We start from the raw sequence: 20,071 nt of genomic DNA, 5'->3' as shown, positions 1-20,071 counted from the left end.
AATGTGTTAACAGAAATCTCAGTTATCCATGTACTTAGATAAATTTCACTATTTACTAATTTTTCCCCTTTTAGATGCATTTCTACTGCAATCACAAAACAATGACCAGAAAAAGATAAACATTCCAAAATAACATCAGAAACTACAGCAACTTCAGTAATAAAGACAATTTGCAGCTAATAAACAGTTCCATGTACTGTATATACAGCTAACTAGACTGTAACACACCCAGAAAACTCAAAATAATGAAATCTCTATATCTTATGAAAAGAAAAATACCATCAACAAAAAAAGAAAACTCATTTCTTATATAAAACTAATTCTAAAGTGACTTAAGGAGAAAATGGTATCTTCTCCAGGTGAAAAAGTAGCTGACGCTAATGACTGAACAGCCTTCTTGCAGAATAGTCTGATGTTGTAGTAGTATTATTACTTCTTAAACTTCAAGGGGACTACTAATATTACTTGTGCACCTAATAAAGTAATTGTCCGACTCTTGCAAGTCAGCTTCCTGGAATTTTTCAATGGGAGGGGGTCCGCCCCCGACACCCCCCATAAATTATATATATCAACTCTGAGATCGCACCACAGTGAGGTTAGGAATTTTCCCCTACTGTAGTGCGATCTTGGAGTTGGTATATTTAATTTACGGGGGGATGTAGGGGGGCTTGCCCCCCTGCAGAAACGTAGTAAACAGTCTGTGGGATGTTATTTATAGTTGCTTTGCAGTTTTCAATGTTTTGCGATTCGATGTTATGACTTTTAGATGTTTTGAAGTTTAGATGTTATGGTCTTGATGTTTTGAGTTTAGATGTTATGAGGAGTAGATGTTTTGATAGGTAACTGGAAAAGGGAGTAGACTCCACGATTGCAAAGTCATCCCCAGTCAAACAGTCGGCCCACAGCATAAACCACTAGTTGCCACAATCAACTGCAAGCAGTGGTCAGAGAAGGCTTTAAGGTCAACAGAGACCAGGTTGAAGATCTGGAAGTTGACTGGAGAGAAAGTACAACAGTTCAAGGAATTACTCATGGCTAGCAGCCCAAGAAGAGGAAGAAATAGGTGGAGTTGAACAAGAATGGCAGCGCCTAAAAACAGCATGTGTTAGGACTACAGAAAAGGTATGTGGCCAAGCCAGGTAAGGAAATAAGGTATAAGAAAACCTGGTGATGGAATGCAGAAGTCCAGAAAGCCATCAAAAGAAAGAAGGAGTGCAGGAAGAGGTGAGAGATATAAAAGACTGACCAGCCTAAGAAGGCTACTAGTTGGCTAACAAAGAAGCTAAGAAAGAAGTTGCAATAGCAAAGAATAGGGCATTGGAGGCACTCTATCAGCTTCTAGAAGGTGACTCAGTAAGTGGCACAAAGGAACTATATCAGGTTGAAAGGCAAAGACAGAAAAATAAAGAAGATAGTCAGACACCCTTCATAAGGGATGCCAGCAAACCTGCTAACCAGGCCACAGGACATCAAAGGCTGATAGAAGGAGTATTTCCAGCAGCTTCCAAATGAAGAAAACACCACAGAAGCTGTACTGCCACAGAAACAGCCTATGATGAGAGAAGAAGAGGATCCCACTTTAGAAGAAGTAAGAACAGCGCACTAAGGAAAATGAAATCAGGGAAAGCAGCAGGCTCAGATGAGGTCACAGAAGATATGATAAAGATGCTGGGTGAGATAGGGGAGAAATGGCTTCTGAGGGTGTGTGGAGAGAAAGGTGTATCCCAGATGACTGGACAATAAACATGCTTGTGTCAGTATGCAGGGGACATCCACAACTGTGGGTAGTACAGAGGCATCAAACTCCTATCACATTGCATGAAATTTCTGGAGAGGGTGATTAATAAATGGATTGGCAGAGTAGTAGAATGTAGGATACAAGATGAGCAATTTGGTTTCAGATCAGGACCCAGCACAACTGACTCGATGTTTGCAGTGAGACAGATACTTGAGAAGAAGCTAGAGATGAGGAAACAGCCCAACTGGGCATTCCTAGATCTGGAAAAAGCATATGACAAGCTCCCAAGAAAGCTGATCTGGGCAGTACTGCAATGGTTTGAAGTCCCAGAAACATTGGTAGAATTAGTGCAGGCTATGTACAAGGACCCAATGACTCAAGTATGAACAGTGTTCAGCCTCACATAGGGGTTCCCAGTGGGAGTGGGAGTGGGTGTACACCAGGGTTCAGCTCTGAGCCCACTGCTGTTCATACTGGTGATGGACTACATTAACAAACAGGTCGGAGGGGCAAATCAACTGAGTTGCTGAATGCAGACAATGTGGCATTACAGGCAGACTCTGAGTTAGAACATTAGCAAAAGATAGTAGAATGGAATGTAAAACTAAAGGCACATGGGATGAAACTAAGAACAGTGGTAATGGCAGCAAATTGGGGAAAACAGAAAAAGCTGAGAACAGAGATAGAAGGGAAGACAGTAGAACAGGTAAACAGCTTCAAGTGTCTGGGAGTAGTGGTTGAGGAGAAGGGAAGTCTGAATGAAGAGGTCAAAGCTAGAACCAGAGGGACTGCAGCCAACTGGCATAAAGTGTCAGGTGTAGTCTATGACAGAAGAATGCCAAAGAAGCTGAAATGTAAGTTGACAGAGGTACTAGCAGTACTACTGTATTGTACAGGAAAAACATAAGTGGTAAAGGCAGAACAGTTGAAGAAGGTAGAGGTGATTGAAATGAAATGCCTGAGAAGGGTGGTAGGATGCACACTGTGGGTTAGATGAAGAAATGAGGACATAAGAACAGAAGCCAAAGTAGCTACAATTGCAGAAAAGATCAAAGTGATCAGATTACAGTGGTTTGGACATGTGCAGAAAAGCAGAAGACAATTTTGTTTAGAAGATTTGGGACAGACAGGAAGAAGGTAAGAGGAAGCAAGGATGTCCAGCAAAGAGGTGGATGGACTGTGTGAAAGACGATCTGTGACAGTCAGGCATGAGTGTTGAGGAAGGCAGGAGTTTGTCATTGAATTAAGAGAGTTGGTGACAGTTGACACGATACCCCAACCCCATGAAGAAAAAAATGGGGAAAGGGGGCTGATGATGATGATGATGATGATAATGAAGTATCTTGTACAGTGTAATAAATGCTATGTATATTTAATGGTAAGACCTGATAACACTGGTGATCTGTGTTTCTCATTACAAAAGTTGGAGGATTTGCTTGCCATTATTAGTAGTAAATCTAGACTTACTGATGATGATTGCTCTTGTGCAATTGGCATGGATTAGAGAACTGTTGTTACACATATTAATGACTGGACTGATGAGATAAATAATGTTAGGTAAAGAGTAAATAGAACACATTTAGGAAAGGATGCCCTTTCTTTGTAAAGATCACTTAACCCCCCTGAGAAACAAGATAATGCCACAGATAATGCCACTGTATTTGGAATTTTGGATACAAGTATTCAGCAATATGAGGATTCAGAACATGTAGAAGGAAATAAAGAAGAAAGAAATATAGAAGTTCACAACAAATAACAAAGAAGAAAAAGAAACTGATAAATACATGCAAAGCAAAGAGAATGCATACTAAAAAGGACAATGCTTTGTTATGTAACACATAGATTGCTAGATTGCAGGGAATTATAACATTTTCTATCAAAAACACTACAGGCTATAGAATAAGGCATCATTTTTCACAAAAAAGAAGGTAAAAAAAGAGACAAGGGGCAGGTGAAAATGAACAAATTAAAACTGAATGTGGAAGCTTTGAAGAACATCACTGTAAGAAAAAAAGAGTAGAAAGACATACTTTGATAACATGGCTCAAGCTGTGGATATACAAAGGCAGCTGGATGAGAATTGTATTTTCAAATATAATAAGTGATGAAAACAGTGGGATTAATAAGACTAATGGTGATTCAGATCATTCCTTTGTAACAATTGATAGAGCAGATATTACTGAATTAGAAGTTGAAGATCCTTCAGATCTAGTCAGAAAATATATTCTTGTAATTGGAGATTCAATTATTGGAGGAACTGACACTTATATTTGCAGAGAAAATAACAAACATCCAATAGTGATTTGCTTGCCGGGAGCAAAAACAGAGGATGTGAGGCACACCTTAGAACTCTTTAATGTAAGGAAGTATGCATCTGTTTTTATTCATGTCGGTACAAATTATCTCTTCTGCAAGGTCTCTCTGACTGTTAATAGGGAACTTACAGCCCTCTTAGATAGCATAGCTTGTACAGGTGTTAGCATGTATTTTTCACAAATCGCATATAGAAAAGAGAGTCATGTCACCACAAATGAAAACATTTTTTGGGGTAAATGCTACATGGAAAAAAATGTCCCATTTTAAAAACGGAAATATGTAGATCAGCTGAGTCTAATTTTGGGCGCATGTATTCAGACAGGATGACATGCCTTTGTCAAGACCTGGGAACAGAATTTTTGCAGGAGATATTTTGCAATATTTGCAAACACAAAGCAGGATTTTTGCCATGTCAAAAATTTTACAGTTCACTGATAGTGACATCTGATGCATCTTTGATGGTTGTTAATGCTAGGAACATTGATAATAAAGTTTTTTATTTTTGGAAAATTTGGTACATTCCCCACAAGACTGACATTGTTATTATTTGTGAAATATGGTTAAAGACCAATAATTGGAAACCAGTTCTGTCGGGATATAATTTTTTTTACAGTAACATACATTCTAACAAATAAAATCAGATGGAAGTGCTGTGGTAGGGATTAAAGATAGTTATGAAACCTGTGATTATTACATGTTCAGTTATAACACCAGTACTATAGATTGTATATCTGTGACAATAAAGACAACCCTGGACTATATAACAATTGTTGGAGTGTATAGACCACCAAAGTCAAGTGATGATGACCTAGAGGAATTCATACATTTCTTACATGAAACACAAGAGGGAAGAAGAATAATAGTGGGTGGGAACTTAAATATACCAGAAACAGACTAGAGCAATATTGATTCAGCAACATTAGTAATTAAATTATTTGCAACTTATGCTCTGGAACAACAGTTGTTTCTGATTGTTAAAAAACCTACAAGGGAACAGAATTTACTAGAAATTATTTGAGTTCCTAAAGAAATGACTGTTACTTCATGCCAAGTTTTACTACTGTTGATATGCAGTGATCATTGGGTTATAAAGATAGATTTGTTGACTGGCAATTCTACCAAACTGAAATCTAAAACAATGCACAGAAGATTAATAATAGATTATATGGAAGCAAACAGTCACTAGGAAAATGTGGAGCGATGAGCTCAGTAGAAAAACTGCAAAAGGGATATGGAAAGTTTAGAAAGAGAAATTATTTGAATGCAAAAAAAAAAAAAATGTTTAAAATCAGGATTTAGGCATACAACATCTGGAGGATAATCAGAATCAAAAACGTAAAGGAGTCACCACAAAAATAGTCTCCGTTGGAAATGTTGCAAAGTATTTAATAGGATAAAACACAGTAAATTAAAATACAGTGAATAAGCGCTTTCTGGAGGATATATTTCCATAAGAATAAGATACTTGATTAAGGTGAGAGACAAAAAATATAAGAAATGGAAAAGAGGTTGAACTACAGCTTTGAAAACTGAAATAAACAAGTTGGATAAATAAAGCATAGTGTGATACAAGATCAAGAACAATTTGAAGAAAATCAGTATAAAGATATTGAGCATAATAGGAAACCGTTTTATAGATACATAAGCCGTGGAATGAATAAAGATATGCAAATTAATAAACTGTGTCCAGATTCTAAAATCTATTCTCAGATACAACAGATTATAGATATATTTACAAAATTTTATGCAAAACAGTTTGGTTCCACAAAGGGAGTGATAAGTTATTATAGCACATCCATGTAATCTCAGACACTAAAATCAAATTAAATTATATTGAAAAAGCTCTTTGTAAACTAGATCTAAATAAAGTACAGGGAGGAGATGGAACTGGAAATAATAAACTTCAACAAGAATTAACAGTACAATTATATCTATGATATACTAAATCATGTAAATATGGGGAGAATTTTTAAGATTGGAGACATGCACTTATTAAACCTGTCTTTAAGGGAAAAGAGAGTAGGGCAAACCCACAGTCATACAGACCTTTAAGTCTACTTTTATTTTGTAGAAAATAATGGATAATGTACTATTGTATAAGTTATTGTCAGAAAAGTAAAGGTTGGGACTTGAGACCATATATCAGCATGCATATATTGAAAATAGGTCTATTACCATCTCTAACATGATGCTCTATGACAATATAATAACAACGTGAATGAAAGTTTGTGCTGTGATATAATTTATAGAGATTTAACTTCAGCATTTGGCAGGGTCATACACAAAGCATGGATTGATAAATTAGAACAACTAGATACTGATGTACTCTTGATAAGACGGATAGCTGCATGGCTTAAAAATAGGACATGGCAAGTATCATACAGCAATTGGACAGCTGAAATTCTTGGTTATAGTCCGGGTGTCCTACAAGGTTCTGTCCTAGGCCCATACATATTTAGACTGTATCTTTCAGATCTATCTTTTTCATTTGTGGTATTCTACAGAATGTATGCAGATGATTAAATTAGGAGAATAATTACATATGTAACAGGGCATGTGTGCAGAAGAACTTGACTAAATTGACGATTTGGGCTCAGAAGAATAATATACTGATAAATACATCAAAAACTAAGCATATGAGATTTGGGAGACATAAACTGAAAGGTGAATATTTAATACAGCACACAGTGATTGAAACTAGATTCATTTAAGGACCTGGGTATACGGGTAGATCCAGCTTTGAACTGTTCTAATCATATCAAACAAGTGGTTAATGATAGTTATGGGATTATAGGTTGTCGAAAAAGCTTTATAAAGTCTAGGAAATATAAAATGATAAAGTCGTTGTTTTTTAGCTATGTTAGTGCCAAACTTGAGTATGGAATAACAGCATGGAAACTTTGTAAGTAAATAAGATTTTGTAAACTAGAAAGATTCCAGTGAAAATATACCAAGAGCATCTATGGATGTAAAAATATAAATTATTAAGAAAGACTAAAATATCTGAACTGATACACTGTCTCATACAGATATTGAAGAGGAGACCTCATTCAGATATATAGGGCATTTAGAAACAACTGCTTCTGGGAATGCTTGGAGTTATCGAAAAGTAGTAGAGAGTCATCAGACAACCTATGTAGAAGATTCTATAGGAATGGGAGGTGTACTAACTGATTCTCTGAGAGAGCAGCTGATGCATGAAACAGACTACCAAATTACATTATAGCAAGCACTAGTTTAGATATTTTTAAGAACAGCCAGGACACTTATTATGGGAAGAATGGTGTTTATTTTTTGGTTAAACACCTTTATTGAATTATCACTTGTGACATAGGCAAATTTACATTTATACAAAAGTAATCAAACTGTATTAACAAATTAACATTAACAAACATTATACTTCCCATATATTGCTGTATATCATATAACCTAAGCAGCATTACATACATTATTCTGTTCCTGCCCCCTTTTTTAAACAAGAAGCATCTTTATTAAACCATCCCTTATAACATAAGCAATCAGACATTTATATAAATGAAAACAAACCACACCAACACAATCCTAGTTGCAATCATTTTACATCATAAACCGTACTGACATCTAACTTATTGTAGACATCTTCAGTAAGACAAAAGTGTTAGTATTTTAAATGGTTTTGCAATAAAAGTTACACTCGGAGCTGTTTGGCTGTCCTGATCATTTTGGATTTTGGAACTTACAAAGTCAATAGCAATGCAGTGGTATATCACTTAATTTTGCTGTCTTCCACTAATAGGTTCTCTGATTCATTTCCTGGTGGGTGCCTTCTGTGCAGAACTTACATGCCTTCCCTGTCTCAATATGGGTTTACAGTATGATCTCTGCTTTCCTCCAACATCCCAAAAAATGCAGATAGCTGAATTGATGGTACTTAAAAGTGCCCTATGAGTGTGTGTAGGAGGGTTGCTTATGAGTGTTCCTATACCACTTGATGGACTGATGTCCTCTCCAAGTTTTACATCAGCTGCTTGTTTGGGTGGGCTCCAATCCTCTGTTGGATAAAAGCACATATTGAAAGATGGAGAGACAGAAGGCTATCTAGAGATACAGATCATTATTTGCACACCTCCTGTGAGCACAAGCATTGAGCCAAAATTGGCTGACAGAAATGTATCCTAACTGCACTGGCCTAACTGCATTGGCTGTATGGCATGCTCTTCCATGACTTTTAATGTAAGCCTCCTTAGATTTAACTGTTTTGGAAATGATAATTCTGACTTTTCTCATTAGTTACATAGGTCTGGTGAATGCCATGTTGGAACTTATGAGTTGCTAAGCAATCATCCATTTTCTTTTTGAATGTATCAGTTGTTGAGCTGAATTTAAATGAGTGGAGAACTTTATTCCACAGGTGATGGACTCCTTGACATATGATACACTAATTCATATTCATTTTATTGTCACCATGTACCATCCTGTGTTAGGGTTATTGGGAGTGAGCTCTGAGCAAATGGTATCCTACTCTGTATGTCAGCCATATTTCTCCCGTAAGTAGGCTAAACTGTACAAAGTGGAGATAGTAACTTAGTCTTTGGCTATAGGACAAGACTTGAAGCCCTTCCATTCCTTTTGTAAGGAGTCTTTGTTCTCTTCCAGTTGCACCAGATTGCACATGATTAGTCACAAAACAAGATGCAGTATTCCATAAATGTTCTGATAAGAGCTGTACACAGGGAGACAGCTTTCTTCCTAGGGTAACTCTCAACTCCAAAAAAAGGATTAGTTGGGAAAAAATACTTGCTTTACAGGGCAGCCAGACAGGTAATTGACTAGAGTTTGTCTGGTTCAGATGATCAAGTATTCAGAAACTCAAAATTCACATGGTGGAGACCATATGATCGAGTTTTTGAAAACCCAAAGCTTTTGAATGGAGAGTGTCGTGCAGTGAGATTCAGGAAATGTACCCTTTTTCCCACTGCAGTGTGATCCTATAGTTGGCATATATAATTTGCAGGGGGTGTGGGTGAAGGGGGGGTGCCCTTCTGCAAAAAACATAAAAAAGGTAGATTTTTGTGTTTTTTTGAAGTTCAAGCTTTCGGGCAAAAAAGTCGATTTTTGTGGGTGTTTTTTAAGTTCGCGCCTTGGAAACTCAGTCTTCTCACATAGACCCATATATATGCACACATATATGTATATATATATATATATATATATATATATATATATATATATATATATATATATATATATATGGGTTCACTACGTTAGACCGACAGCATGGAAGATCGACATGCAAAACACCGATGCCAGAAGAATGACGAAGCAGATGACCGATAAGTCGTAATCCCAACAGCAAAAATACCGACAGGTGTAACTTGTGAGCATTACCTGGTAAGTGTGCGATAGTGAGGGACGTAGGGTTAGGGTGCGGGTAAGGTTAGTGTGCGATAGTGAGGGACTTAGTGTTAGGGTGCGGGTAAGGTGAGTGTGCGATAGTTAGGGACCTTAGAGTTACGGAGCGGGTAAGGTGACTGTGTGATAGTTATGGACCTTAGGGTTAGGTAGCTGGTAAGGTGAGTGTGCGATAGTTACTGACCTTAGGGTTAGGGTTTGGGTTAACGTTAGTGCATAGATAGTTTTGTGTAAGGTGTAGTGTAGGTTTTTATGTTGTTGGTGTGCTTGTGTTGTGTGTGTGTTGTGTGTAACAGTGAACTTTTTGTTTTGTTAAGTGTCGGGATTGTGGTGTGTCGGGCATGTGAACTTTCGTGTTTTTGAGGTTTCGTTCTTCTGGCGTCAGTGTTTTGAGTGTTGATCTTCCGAGCTGTCGGTCTAATGTAGGGAACTCATATATATATATATATATATATATATATATATATATATATATATATATATTTCGATTCTCGGCTGGAGTGCCTTCTGTGTGGAGTCTGCATGTCCTCCCTGTGGTCGCGTGGGTTTCCTCCGGGTGATCCGGTTTCCTCACACATCCCAAAGACATGCAGTAGTTGGATTGGACACTCTAAAATTGGCCCTAGGTGTGAGTGTGTGCATGTGTGTGTGTGCCTTCTGTGGAAGGTTGGGCTGGCTGGCAACTCGACACTGTAAAACTCCACTGCCAATCATGAGCAGACAGATGATCCACTGTGGCGACCCCTAACCAGGAAAAGCCGAAAGAAGAAGATGTATATATATATATATATATATATATATAGAGAGAGAGAGAGAGGTGTGTAAATAGTGGAACAGGTTCATATGTTTCTACTAGGCTAACTGCCCTTGTGGGCCATTTTAAACCTAACCAATTACCCAATATGAGAATCAAAACATGCACTGTGTGCCTGCAAGGTAAGCACCTTAGCCATTACTCTAACTTCCCTTCTATACAAATATCGTGATGATGTGAAGTATTGCCAGCTATGCAAGGAGGAGAAGTAGAGCAGTGGATGTGTAACATATGCCAGCACAGCTAGCTGGAATTTTGTAAAGAATTATACGCCATTTGTATATCAAACTGATGTGTACAGATGCTTTTGTTGAAAAATGTATTTGTAAAGTTGCTTGTGTTCAGAATTTATCAACAGTGTGTTCTGCTAGATGGAAAATAGATATACATGTATATCAGACTGTACTGTAGTGTAACTGATTAAATGTATACATTGCAACTGAGAATACTGGAAGGAAAGAGGTTAAGCTCAGCTCCAGCTAAATTTGAAAAATAGTAAGAAATAAAATGACTTAATTTAGGCCATAAATATTGCATCTTACAGTTCTGATTGCAACCAGAGACAAAACGTCTGGGAAAACAAGCATTAGGAAGCCTTCTGTATTGTCTTTAGCAGTGAACTAATTGTTACTCTGGAAGGGTAGAAGAGCTGAAATTGTTTTATGACTTCCTGAACCTGCAACAGATCTGAGCAAAGCTTGGTGTGTGTATATTATTGACACATATGTGCTATATCCTGGCAGTTTCTAGCAATGGGGGGGTTGTATGGGAACCAGAAGTCAGATGACCAGATGTATGTGATGTCATTCTGTAATCCATCACTAAAATAATGTTTTAATACTAGATCAGACTGAAGTCTCCAAGCAGTCTGTTTTTGAAACCTGACAAGGAAGGACCCCTCACCTACTTCATCTTGACTTGCTCTAGTTAGTAACCAGGGAATAATAATTCTTTAGATCAATCAGGAAAATATAGTGAGATTAGGTAAGTATTGTTTTCTGTAACTGTGTGAAGCTGTCCACCTGTGTTATTTTTTAATATTTCCTGTGATTTAAACTCCGGTGTTTACTGTAAATAGATATTTAGTATTTTCGTGTGTTTTTCTTATTTATTATTTAATATATTATATTAAATATATTTACATTTTTCATTGTGTCTGGTCTTTTGGAGAATATTTTAATTTTGGAAAGTACTTATTTATGTATTTGGTGACAGCTCGGGCCTCTTCTGAGAGCCTTACTGCACTGGCCAGACACTAACATTTGCATTAATATTAATTTCATTCAGGATAATTCGGTTCCCTCGCAAGAGCCTTGGAGTAGCCGGCTTTAGAGTGTATAGTGGTGGTGTAAATACCTTATAGTCTGGGCAGAATGGGCATAGCTAGTAAATCTGTTCCAGCCTTTCTCAGGTGTGTGTGTGTGTGTGTGTGTGTGTGTGTGTGTGTGTGTGTGTGTGTGTGTGTGTGTGTGTGTGTGTGTGTGTATGTGTGTGTGTGTTTGTGTGAAAATCAAATCTCAAAGAGTGTGTGTGTCAACTGCTTGAACCAAGGGGCAAAAAGCACTGGGGGTCACAGAAAGAGTGGTGGAGAACTTGGCTTGGGCACTCAGCTGAGATCTCAACTCTATAGCTGTGCCAGCGGGGAGTCTTACTGGGGACCTGGAATGAAAAAGCTAGAGAAACCCAGACCCTGGACTGGGTGTGTTCCCTGTGTGCTCTTAAGGGAAATCATGCTTTATGCAGAGAGCTGCATTGGGAAATACTGGATGTATCCATTTTTGTTCCTGGTGAATGTCCCTTTCCAGTGCCTATGGTGAGGATTCAGGCTCATTCATTACTGGCTCAGAGTACGGGAAGTCATGAACACACATACACACACACACACACACACACACACACACACACACACACACATACACACACACATATATATATATATATATATATATATATATATATATATATATATATATATATAAAGTTACCATCATAATGTCGGCGGCAGGCACATCCCTGAATGCGCACATGGTTGAACTGTTTCTGCAAACTCCATACAGCAGACATATCAGAAAGTCAAACAAAACAGAGAATGTTGACATTTTTGACCACTCCATGCCTGAAACAAGTGCTACCATGGATCAAAAACCGGGCAAGATTTTGTGATTCGGAATATTAGCATTCACTGTTTTGAGGAATCGCAGTTCAGAGTTTGCGGAAGTTGTTTCAGTGATGTGCCTGCCAACATTATTATCGTAAACTATCTATAACATATATAAATATATATATATATATATATATATATATATATATATATATATATATGGGTCTACATCAGAAGACTGAAAAAACAAAAGACTGAATCCCAAAAGACTGAAAATTCAAAATACTGAATGATGGAATTTGCCCCTTTTCCACTGTTGTGCAATGTTGGAGTTGGTATATATAGTTAGCAGGGGGTGTGGGGGGGCACCCCCCACATGAGGGGTGCAGGAGTTCTTGCCCCTGCATTAGAAATGTTTTCAGTATTTTGAATTTTCAGTCTTTTAGGATTCAGTCTTTTGGTTTGCCTGTGTGTGTATACATATATATATATATATATATATATATATATATATATATATATATATATATATATATATATATATGTGTGTGTGTGTGTGGGGGGGGGGGTTTGCTTTATTATTCACTGAAAGTAGCTTTCAGTGATAGTATTCAATGATATTTTTGTCTGCCAGAGAGTATTTTCTTTGATGGATATCATGAACCCCTTTGCAGATTGTAGTAGCTTTATAGTTATAAAATAAAAGTTCATCAAGTAAAAGGACTCCAAAGCCTTACAGTATTTTTGTCAACTTTTAGTTGTTGCCCACCAGTGTATAGTTTACAACACTGGGGGGGCACACTGAAGGAAAATACATTTCTTCTTGTGCAGTGCTAAGTGCCCTTCACATGTAATGTGGTGTCAGTGGGGTTAAAGACAATGCACACTAGTTTGCAGTCATCTGCTTATTTGGTGAGACGCACATTCATGCCAGATTTGACAACTGAGAAAAAGCTGCCAAATAATGAATGGCCCCAGGTCACTGGTGACAGGCAATGGTGAGGCCTGGATTTAATTAACAAATTACTTTCTTACTTTGTGGTGCAAGAATTTGCATTTACAGTGATTTCTAATTTAAATTCTAATGTTTCTTATAATTTTATGTTTTTATGTACTGACTATTTTAATAATCTTCTGTAGAACCTTTGGTGGTGGAATGATGCCACATACAATGTGTGGTTGATCAAACACTCAGTCCTGTTCCTCAGTACACATAATATTTATTGTCTCTAAAACAAATGCTGAAATCTTTCTTACCTGCCAAGGATGGCACCTGGTACCTTTTGTACAAGATGCATTAAGGAAAGCTCCAGCAGGTTTGAATGAAAGCATGTCATGTAAGCCATATGCTGCAGCATATATGGAGTTATATGTGCTGTAGGTGAATCGAAAGTTGTGTACATCATACTTAGAAATATCCACATCCATCAAATTCTCTTCCCCTGTACAATGTGATACTTCCTTTGCAGCTCTTTCCACCACAGCCATTGAAAGATTACCAAACATCTGCCATTTACAGTTGAATGCATTCTCCCAGAAGGTGTTAACAAAAATATCATCTGCGAACCCGGAAGGATGAACACTGTAAAGGAATTCTTTTAAACCTGGTATCTCTCCACGTTCATGAGCAAATCCTAGCATTCCATTCAGCATTTCTAAGATTTCTTTTTGGGAAAAATCAGAAGACACTGACCAGCTGGTAGTTCCAATCCATACCTTCCCAGACAAATTATGCAAAGATGCAGTCTCCATAAATGGAACCAGGCTCTCTGATGTAGCATGAACAACTACTACATTGGCAGAAGACTTTTTTATCATTTGAATGATGTGACTGAGCCTTTCTTCTCTGTCATGCATTGAAATGATCTCCAAGAAAGCAATGCATCCCACACTCTTTTCTATTTCAGCCTTTAAATTCTGACTGCCGATTCTACCCAAGTCATTATCCGAGGCTAAGATTCCGATCCATTTCCAGTCAAAATAGGCAAGCAGTTGAGCTAGAGCAAGTATTTCAAATGTGTCTCTAGGAACAGTTCTGAGGAATGATGGGAACTGAACCTTGTCACTCAGCACGGGAAGCACAGCTCCATAGCTAATCTAGGAACCAAGCAAAAGAATATTTCAGCATCCACAGACATTGCTAATTGTTATTATGTGTTATAAGCTGGAAAAGTTATACATTAATACCAGTCTAATTTCAAAATAAAGGATATAAAAATATGGTGCCATATTATATACCCAAAAATCCAGTTTAAAAAAATAGGATCATGTTACCTTGTCAGCACAATGCTATTAGCATGGAGGAATGCTATATAATCATGAGGATCTTCTTAGGCATCATTATTATTTAATATTGTACTCTGGGAAATATAACAGTTTAGTAAAAATGGTTGGTTTTGCTGAACTAATACAGCCCTTGGTGACTATTTTGCATTGTATACAGTATGGTAATACAATGCAGGAGAATCACAATTCTACATACCAGTATTTTAGTGAGGTTAACAGGATGCTGATTTTTTTATTACTATAGGATTCATTTAAGAATCTGTCCATATGTAATGCATAATGCATGAAATCAATGAAGGATAATTAATATGACCCCCAGCTACATTTTATGACCTGTCCACCCTTAACAAATATATTCGGACTGTGTAACATCCTGCCAACAAGTGTCACTGACAAGAACAAGGCTGAATTATTTAATTGTACTTGAGTCATGTATCATAATAACAGGTCTATATCATGGTGTTCACTGTGCCAGATTAAACCAGTCCATTCATAAAGATTATTATTAGTCCATTCATATAGATTATCATTAAACAAGTGAATGGTTTAATGATGAGACTTACATCTATATGTTCTCAATGTTATACTTAATAACATTTACAGACTAAAATAATCAAGTAAAATATAGTACATTAGTACAAACGGCAACATACACAAATTTGTAAAAAATGTATAGTTTTGTTTTGCCATAAATCCTTACTGAGAAAATTACATTTGAAGGCTGTCACATGTGAACTAGATATTGTAGTTATATGAAGCAATGTCAGTGTAAGGATACCCCTAGACCTAGGTAGGTATCTGCCATCCCTCTAGCTGCAGATAAATGTTGAGAAGATTTGCACTATCCTGTAGCTGGTTGGCTAAATGTAAAAGGCTAAACACGAAGAAACACAAATACTGCATCTATGTGTGATATGAAAAATGTTCTATTATTATAAAGAAGGTTAGATGCATCAGAAAGGTATACTGAAATAGTATAGCCAAAGAACGGTCACATCTACAGGCTTGCACAGTGCAGAAAAGCAACAAGGAAGCCCTCATCTGGTCTAGTGAATAGTTTACAGTATCAGGGGACAAGCAGGAAGGAAGGAAGGAAGTTTGTAGGGCTTATCACAAGGAAATAGGCCAGCATTTCTAAAACTAAAGTGAGTTTAGTATTGCATAGGTTCATAGGTAGTTACCAGGCATGCAGATCAGGAGGCCACTGAGGAGTCTAGCCAGCTTTCTCCAAATGCCTTTGGAAATTGTCTGGTTAAATGATTGTTCAGTGTTGCAAAGCAGATAAATGGAGGCTGACAGAATGAAACCATGGGCTAAGGGATGCAGCTCGTTAACAGCTCACAGCCTTAACAATCAGTACTAACTGCCAGACAGAGAAATAGTTACATAGCAAAAATCCCCATACAGAACAGATAATAAGCAGCACAAGTCATCTGATCTTTCAGAGGACACTACAGCAGGGAACATGACAGTACTTACTATGGACAAAAAGAATGATGGAAGAATCTGGTCCACAAGTCCAGCACAAATAATCTTCCTCTGCAGGTCTATATTAGGTGTGGAATCTTAATAAGCTATAGCTGTATGAGGCATATTTCTTCACTTGACTGTAGTCATCAGAACTAACTACTACTGTAGAAACATTCACATTTGGTAATCATCATGGACATGTTTATGAAGGAAATTACTGAATGCAACTATAGCTTCAACTTTATTAAAGTGTTTATTTACCTTAGTACTTAAAAAATGATAAAGCAAATTAAAAACAAGAATTGCAGTCAAAGTGCTTACTGAGTGAAACAACTGAGCAAAAAAAAAAAAAACAAAGGACTGGTTCTGGGTTGTTCATTAAAAGCCAGGTCAACTAAACAGGCTTCTGGGAAAATCTTGAAGTAGACTAGAGTGAAGCACTCCCAGCATCAGTGAGGTACTAGATCAAAGGGTAAGGAGCTTGACAGACAAAAGAATGGCTGTGGATACCTACCATGCCTAAGTAACTACCAGCAATCCTAGGGTGGCAAAGTGCAATAATTATGGTGGATGGCAGGGAACAATAATCTCCTTCAGAAAAGACAGACTCAAGTCAAGCAGAGGAAAACAAAATTAAAGCTCATGCGAAAATGAATATGAATCACATGTAATCTTTGTAATCCTAGGAGTCATATGTTGGCAGTGCAGAGTGCCAGGAAGCAAATGTGCTGCTGGGTTTTTGCATAAGATGAAGACTGTTGGTCTTAGTGTCAAAATGTCCAAGGTAGGGGATAGTACAACAGTCCAGATGACAGAAGACCAGAGCATGGATGACTGTAGAAATCATCTTGAGGTATAAAGTTCTGATTGTGATAATGTCCCTCAGATGAAAGCAAGATATTTTTCCTACAGCTCACACCTTGTCCCTAAATCTCTGTCAGTTATTAAAGATGACACCAAGATCAGACACACCTCTGACTTCAAATAAAGTATATTGTGGCCATAAAAATGAAGGAAGTAGGAGAGCTGATAGATTTCTCAAAATGCACACCCAGCCATTATCCCAGTCTTAGGTGTGTTGAGCTTCTACTAGTTTTTAAAATATCCATAGATGAATTGACTACAAATCATCCACAAGGAAATACACACTTGTCATATATACCTAAGGAATGGAGAGGTAAAGTCAAGTGTCATCAGTACAGCAATGATATGTCATCCCCCTCCCCATAATATGATTTTCTAAGAGCAACAAAAAACTATGAAAAGAAATGGAACCGAGATTGAGCCTTGTGGCATTCTACATTTCAGAAGATTAGATTAAAGGTCTTTAAGGGCAAGATCACCCTTTGGTTACAACCTTAGTAATATAATGCAAACTGTAGAATTGAGACTACCATAACAATGCAGATGATTTATCAGGATATTGTGATCAACAATACCAAATGTGCATAAAGATCAGGACTGGAATAGAGTATAAACACTGATCTCTAATCTAAAGATAATTTGTGACCTAATGAGGGCTGACTTAGCACTACGATTACAATGAAAACTTGAATAATACAGATCCATAAGCGCACTAACTGATGGGTATATTTCCAGTTTTGCATATTCAATCATCCTAATAACTTCACTAATAAATAGTAGATTTGAGATGGAGTGGACATTATTAAGATTACTGGGATCAATAATAGTTATAGAGGAGTGGTACAATTAAGGTGTAATTAAGCAACATTGGAAAAATCCCAGTCCTTAAGAAAGACTCTATCAGGTGAATAACTAGTCCCAATACATAGAGTTAGGTCATAACCTGTTGGGAGGGCAAGATATCAGCCATACGTTGTATGACACTAGCTTGAAACTGCAGATAACTCTTCATAATCAGAAGTACCAAATACCAAGTAAGAGCATGGGGAACTACCATCAACCTAAATCACAGAAATTCCATGGGCTGTAGATGAGGAAATACTGATTGTAATCACAGAAACCTTGTCAGCAAACAAAAAAAAGAAAAAAAAAAGCAACAGATGCAGTGAAAAGGCTCTACAGGTGGTGAGCAGTCTAAGCTGAAGAGATTTCCCACCACCTGAAAAAAAAGCATGGCTGTTGGGTTAGTCACTGTTGAGATATCTCTGGACAAATGCGTTGCTTTATTATGAGATATATCTGTCTGATAATAAGTATTGTGATCACTGAGGTCAAGTTTATGACTGCAAAGGTCGTCATTCCTCCAACAATTTTCCAATTTTTGACCTTTCCATCATAATGAGAGCAGCTCAAAGTCAAATCATGTTGTATGCATCTTAAACAAGATGAGGTGTACATCTCTTGGAGTAAGCCAGTCAAGAGCAGGAGAGAGCAACCTGTTATGTTCACAGATCATCTGGAATGTTAGCAACATCCTCTAAAAGGAGCTTAAGAACTATAGGAGAAAACTAATGAGAAATAGCCTTAGTAGGACTGTGGCACTCAATCAGTTTAAAATTGGGGATCAATCCAAGAACAACATGGTTCAACAAGTGATCAGACCATGAGACTGGTTCCATTACCAGATCAGTGGTCTTCCCATCTAGAAGAAATATTAAGCCAATATAATGTCTTATATATGGGTTGCACAAGTAATAACTTAAACAAACTTGAATACCTTCTTAATTCAGATGAATTCATTTGTAACAGGTACAGCCTCATCAATGATCTAAAGGATGAAGTAACCAAGAACCACAAAGTGCTGGTGACACCACACAGGGGCAACAAGAAAGTTGGTGAAGTCTTGTTGGAATGTCCTCATTCAGTAGGGGTATGGTGGACTGCATTTTTTCTTGTTAATTAGACATGTTCAAATGAGCTGGGCTCCCTATTACCCTGGTAACAAATTGGGCCACCTAAAGCTCTGAATTAAAATAAATAACAACTCACCCCTTAAGCCTTCCCTATCTGTGGTGCAAATTAAGATGTACCCGATGGTATTGCATTAGCAAGGTAAGAGCTATAGCTGTTGATGTGCAATGTTTCAGTTATAAAAGCAATATCCACTCCACTAAACAAGTCAGAGATAACCACGTTTATTGCAGATGAACCCTGCATTGGTTTAAGTATTCTAACTGGGCCATATGATATCAGGCCCCACTAACCTGTCAAGGGGAACAACCTGGTTCCCTTGGTGTAGCCTGTAGGAAAGATGGACCACCCCAGGATGGAGATAAGAGGTCTAAGCATTCAGCATTCCTGTGCATGAATGTATGTGACACTTATCTGTGTGCATACAGATGTGACACACCACTGTATAATTTTAGATGTAACACATGACTTTGTATAGAAATATGTGACACTTGGCTGTGTGTATATGAATAAGACACATGGCTGGGTGCATATGTATGTGACATGTGGCTGTGTACATTTGGATGAGATACATGGCTGGACTGTGTACAGATGGACATGGCACATTGTTGCATATATTTGAATGTTACATATTGCTATCTACATATGGATGTAACACATGGCTGTATCTGGATGGATGGAAGTCACACATGGATGAGGTACTTATGGATATAAAACATGGTTGTGTACGTATAGATCTGACACATGGTTGTGTATATATGGGTGTGACATATGGTAATGTACATATAGATGTGACACATGGTTGCATAAAAATGGATGACACATCACTGATTACAGATAAATATGATACCAGGATGTGTACCTAGAGATGTGATACATGATTGTGTACTGGTGTATTTGGCAAAATGATGCTTACATGTGGATATTACATGTGACTGTGTATAGATGGATGTGTACAGATAGATATGATACATAGCTGTGTACAGATGCATGTGACATTTCATTGATTGTATAGGGATGTTACACATAGCTGAGCTGTGTATGATGCATGGCTGTATTCAGATGGATGTGACACATGACTGTGAACATTTGGATTTTACATATGATTGCATGCATATGG

The 20,071-nt window shown here is 37.4% G+C and overlaps 1 protein-coding gene across 1 annotated transcript in view; it reads right to left on the bottom strand.

Annotated features, from left to right (window-relative positions):
* Positions 1-20,071, bottom strand: part of LOC122797115 (vomeronasal type-2 receptor 26-like) — a 206,376-nt gene that overhangs the window by 98,858 nt on the left and 87,447 nt on the right. The window contains exon 3 of the mRNA XM_044065911.1: positions 13,618-14,457. Coding sequence (XP_043921846.1) covers positions 13,618-14,457 — 840 coding nt within the window. The remainder of the gene's footprint in view (positions 1-13,617; positions 14,458-20,071) is intronic.

This window comes from Protopterus annectens, chromosome 3.part0 (assembly GCF_019279795.1).
Source record: "Protopterus annectens isolate FY-2018-M chromosome 3.part0, PAN1.0, whole genome shotgun sequence".
NCBI classification, from domain to species: Eukaryota; Metazoa; Chordata; order Ceratodontiformes; family Protopteridae; genus Protopterus; species Protopterus annectens.
The sequence above is the reverse complement of the archived record's forward strand: the minus strand, read 5'-3'. Positions and strand labels throughout refer to the sequence as shown.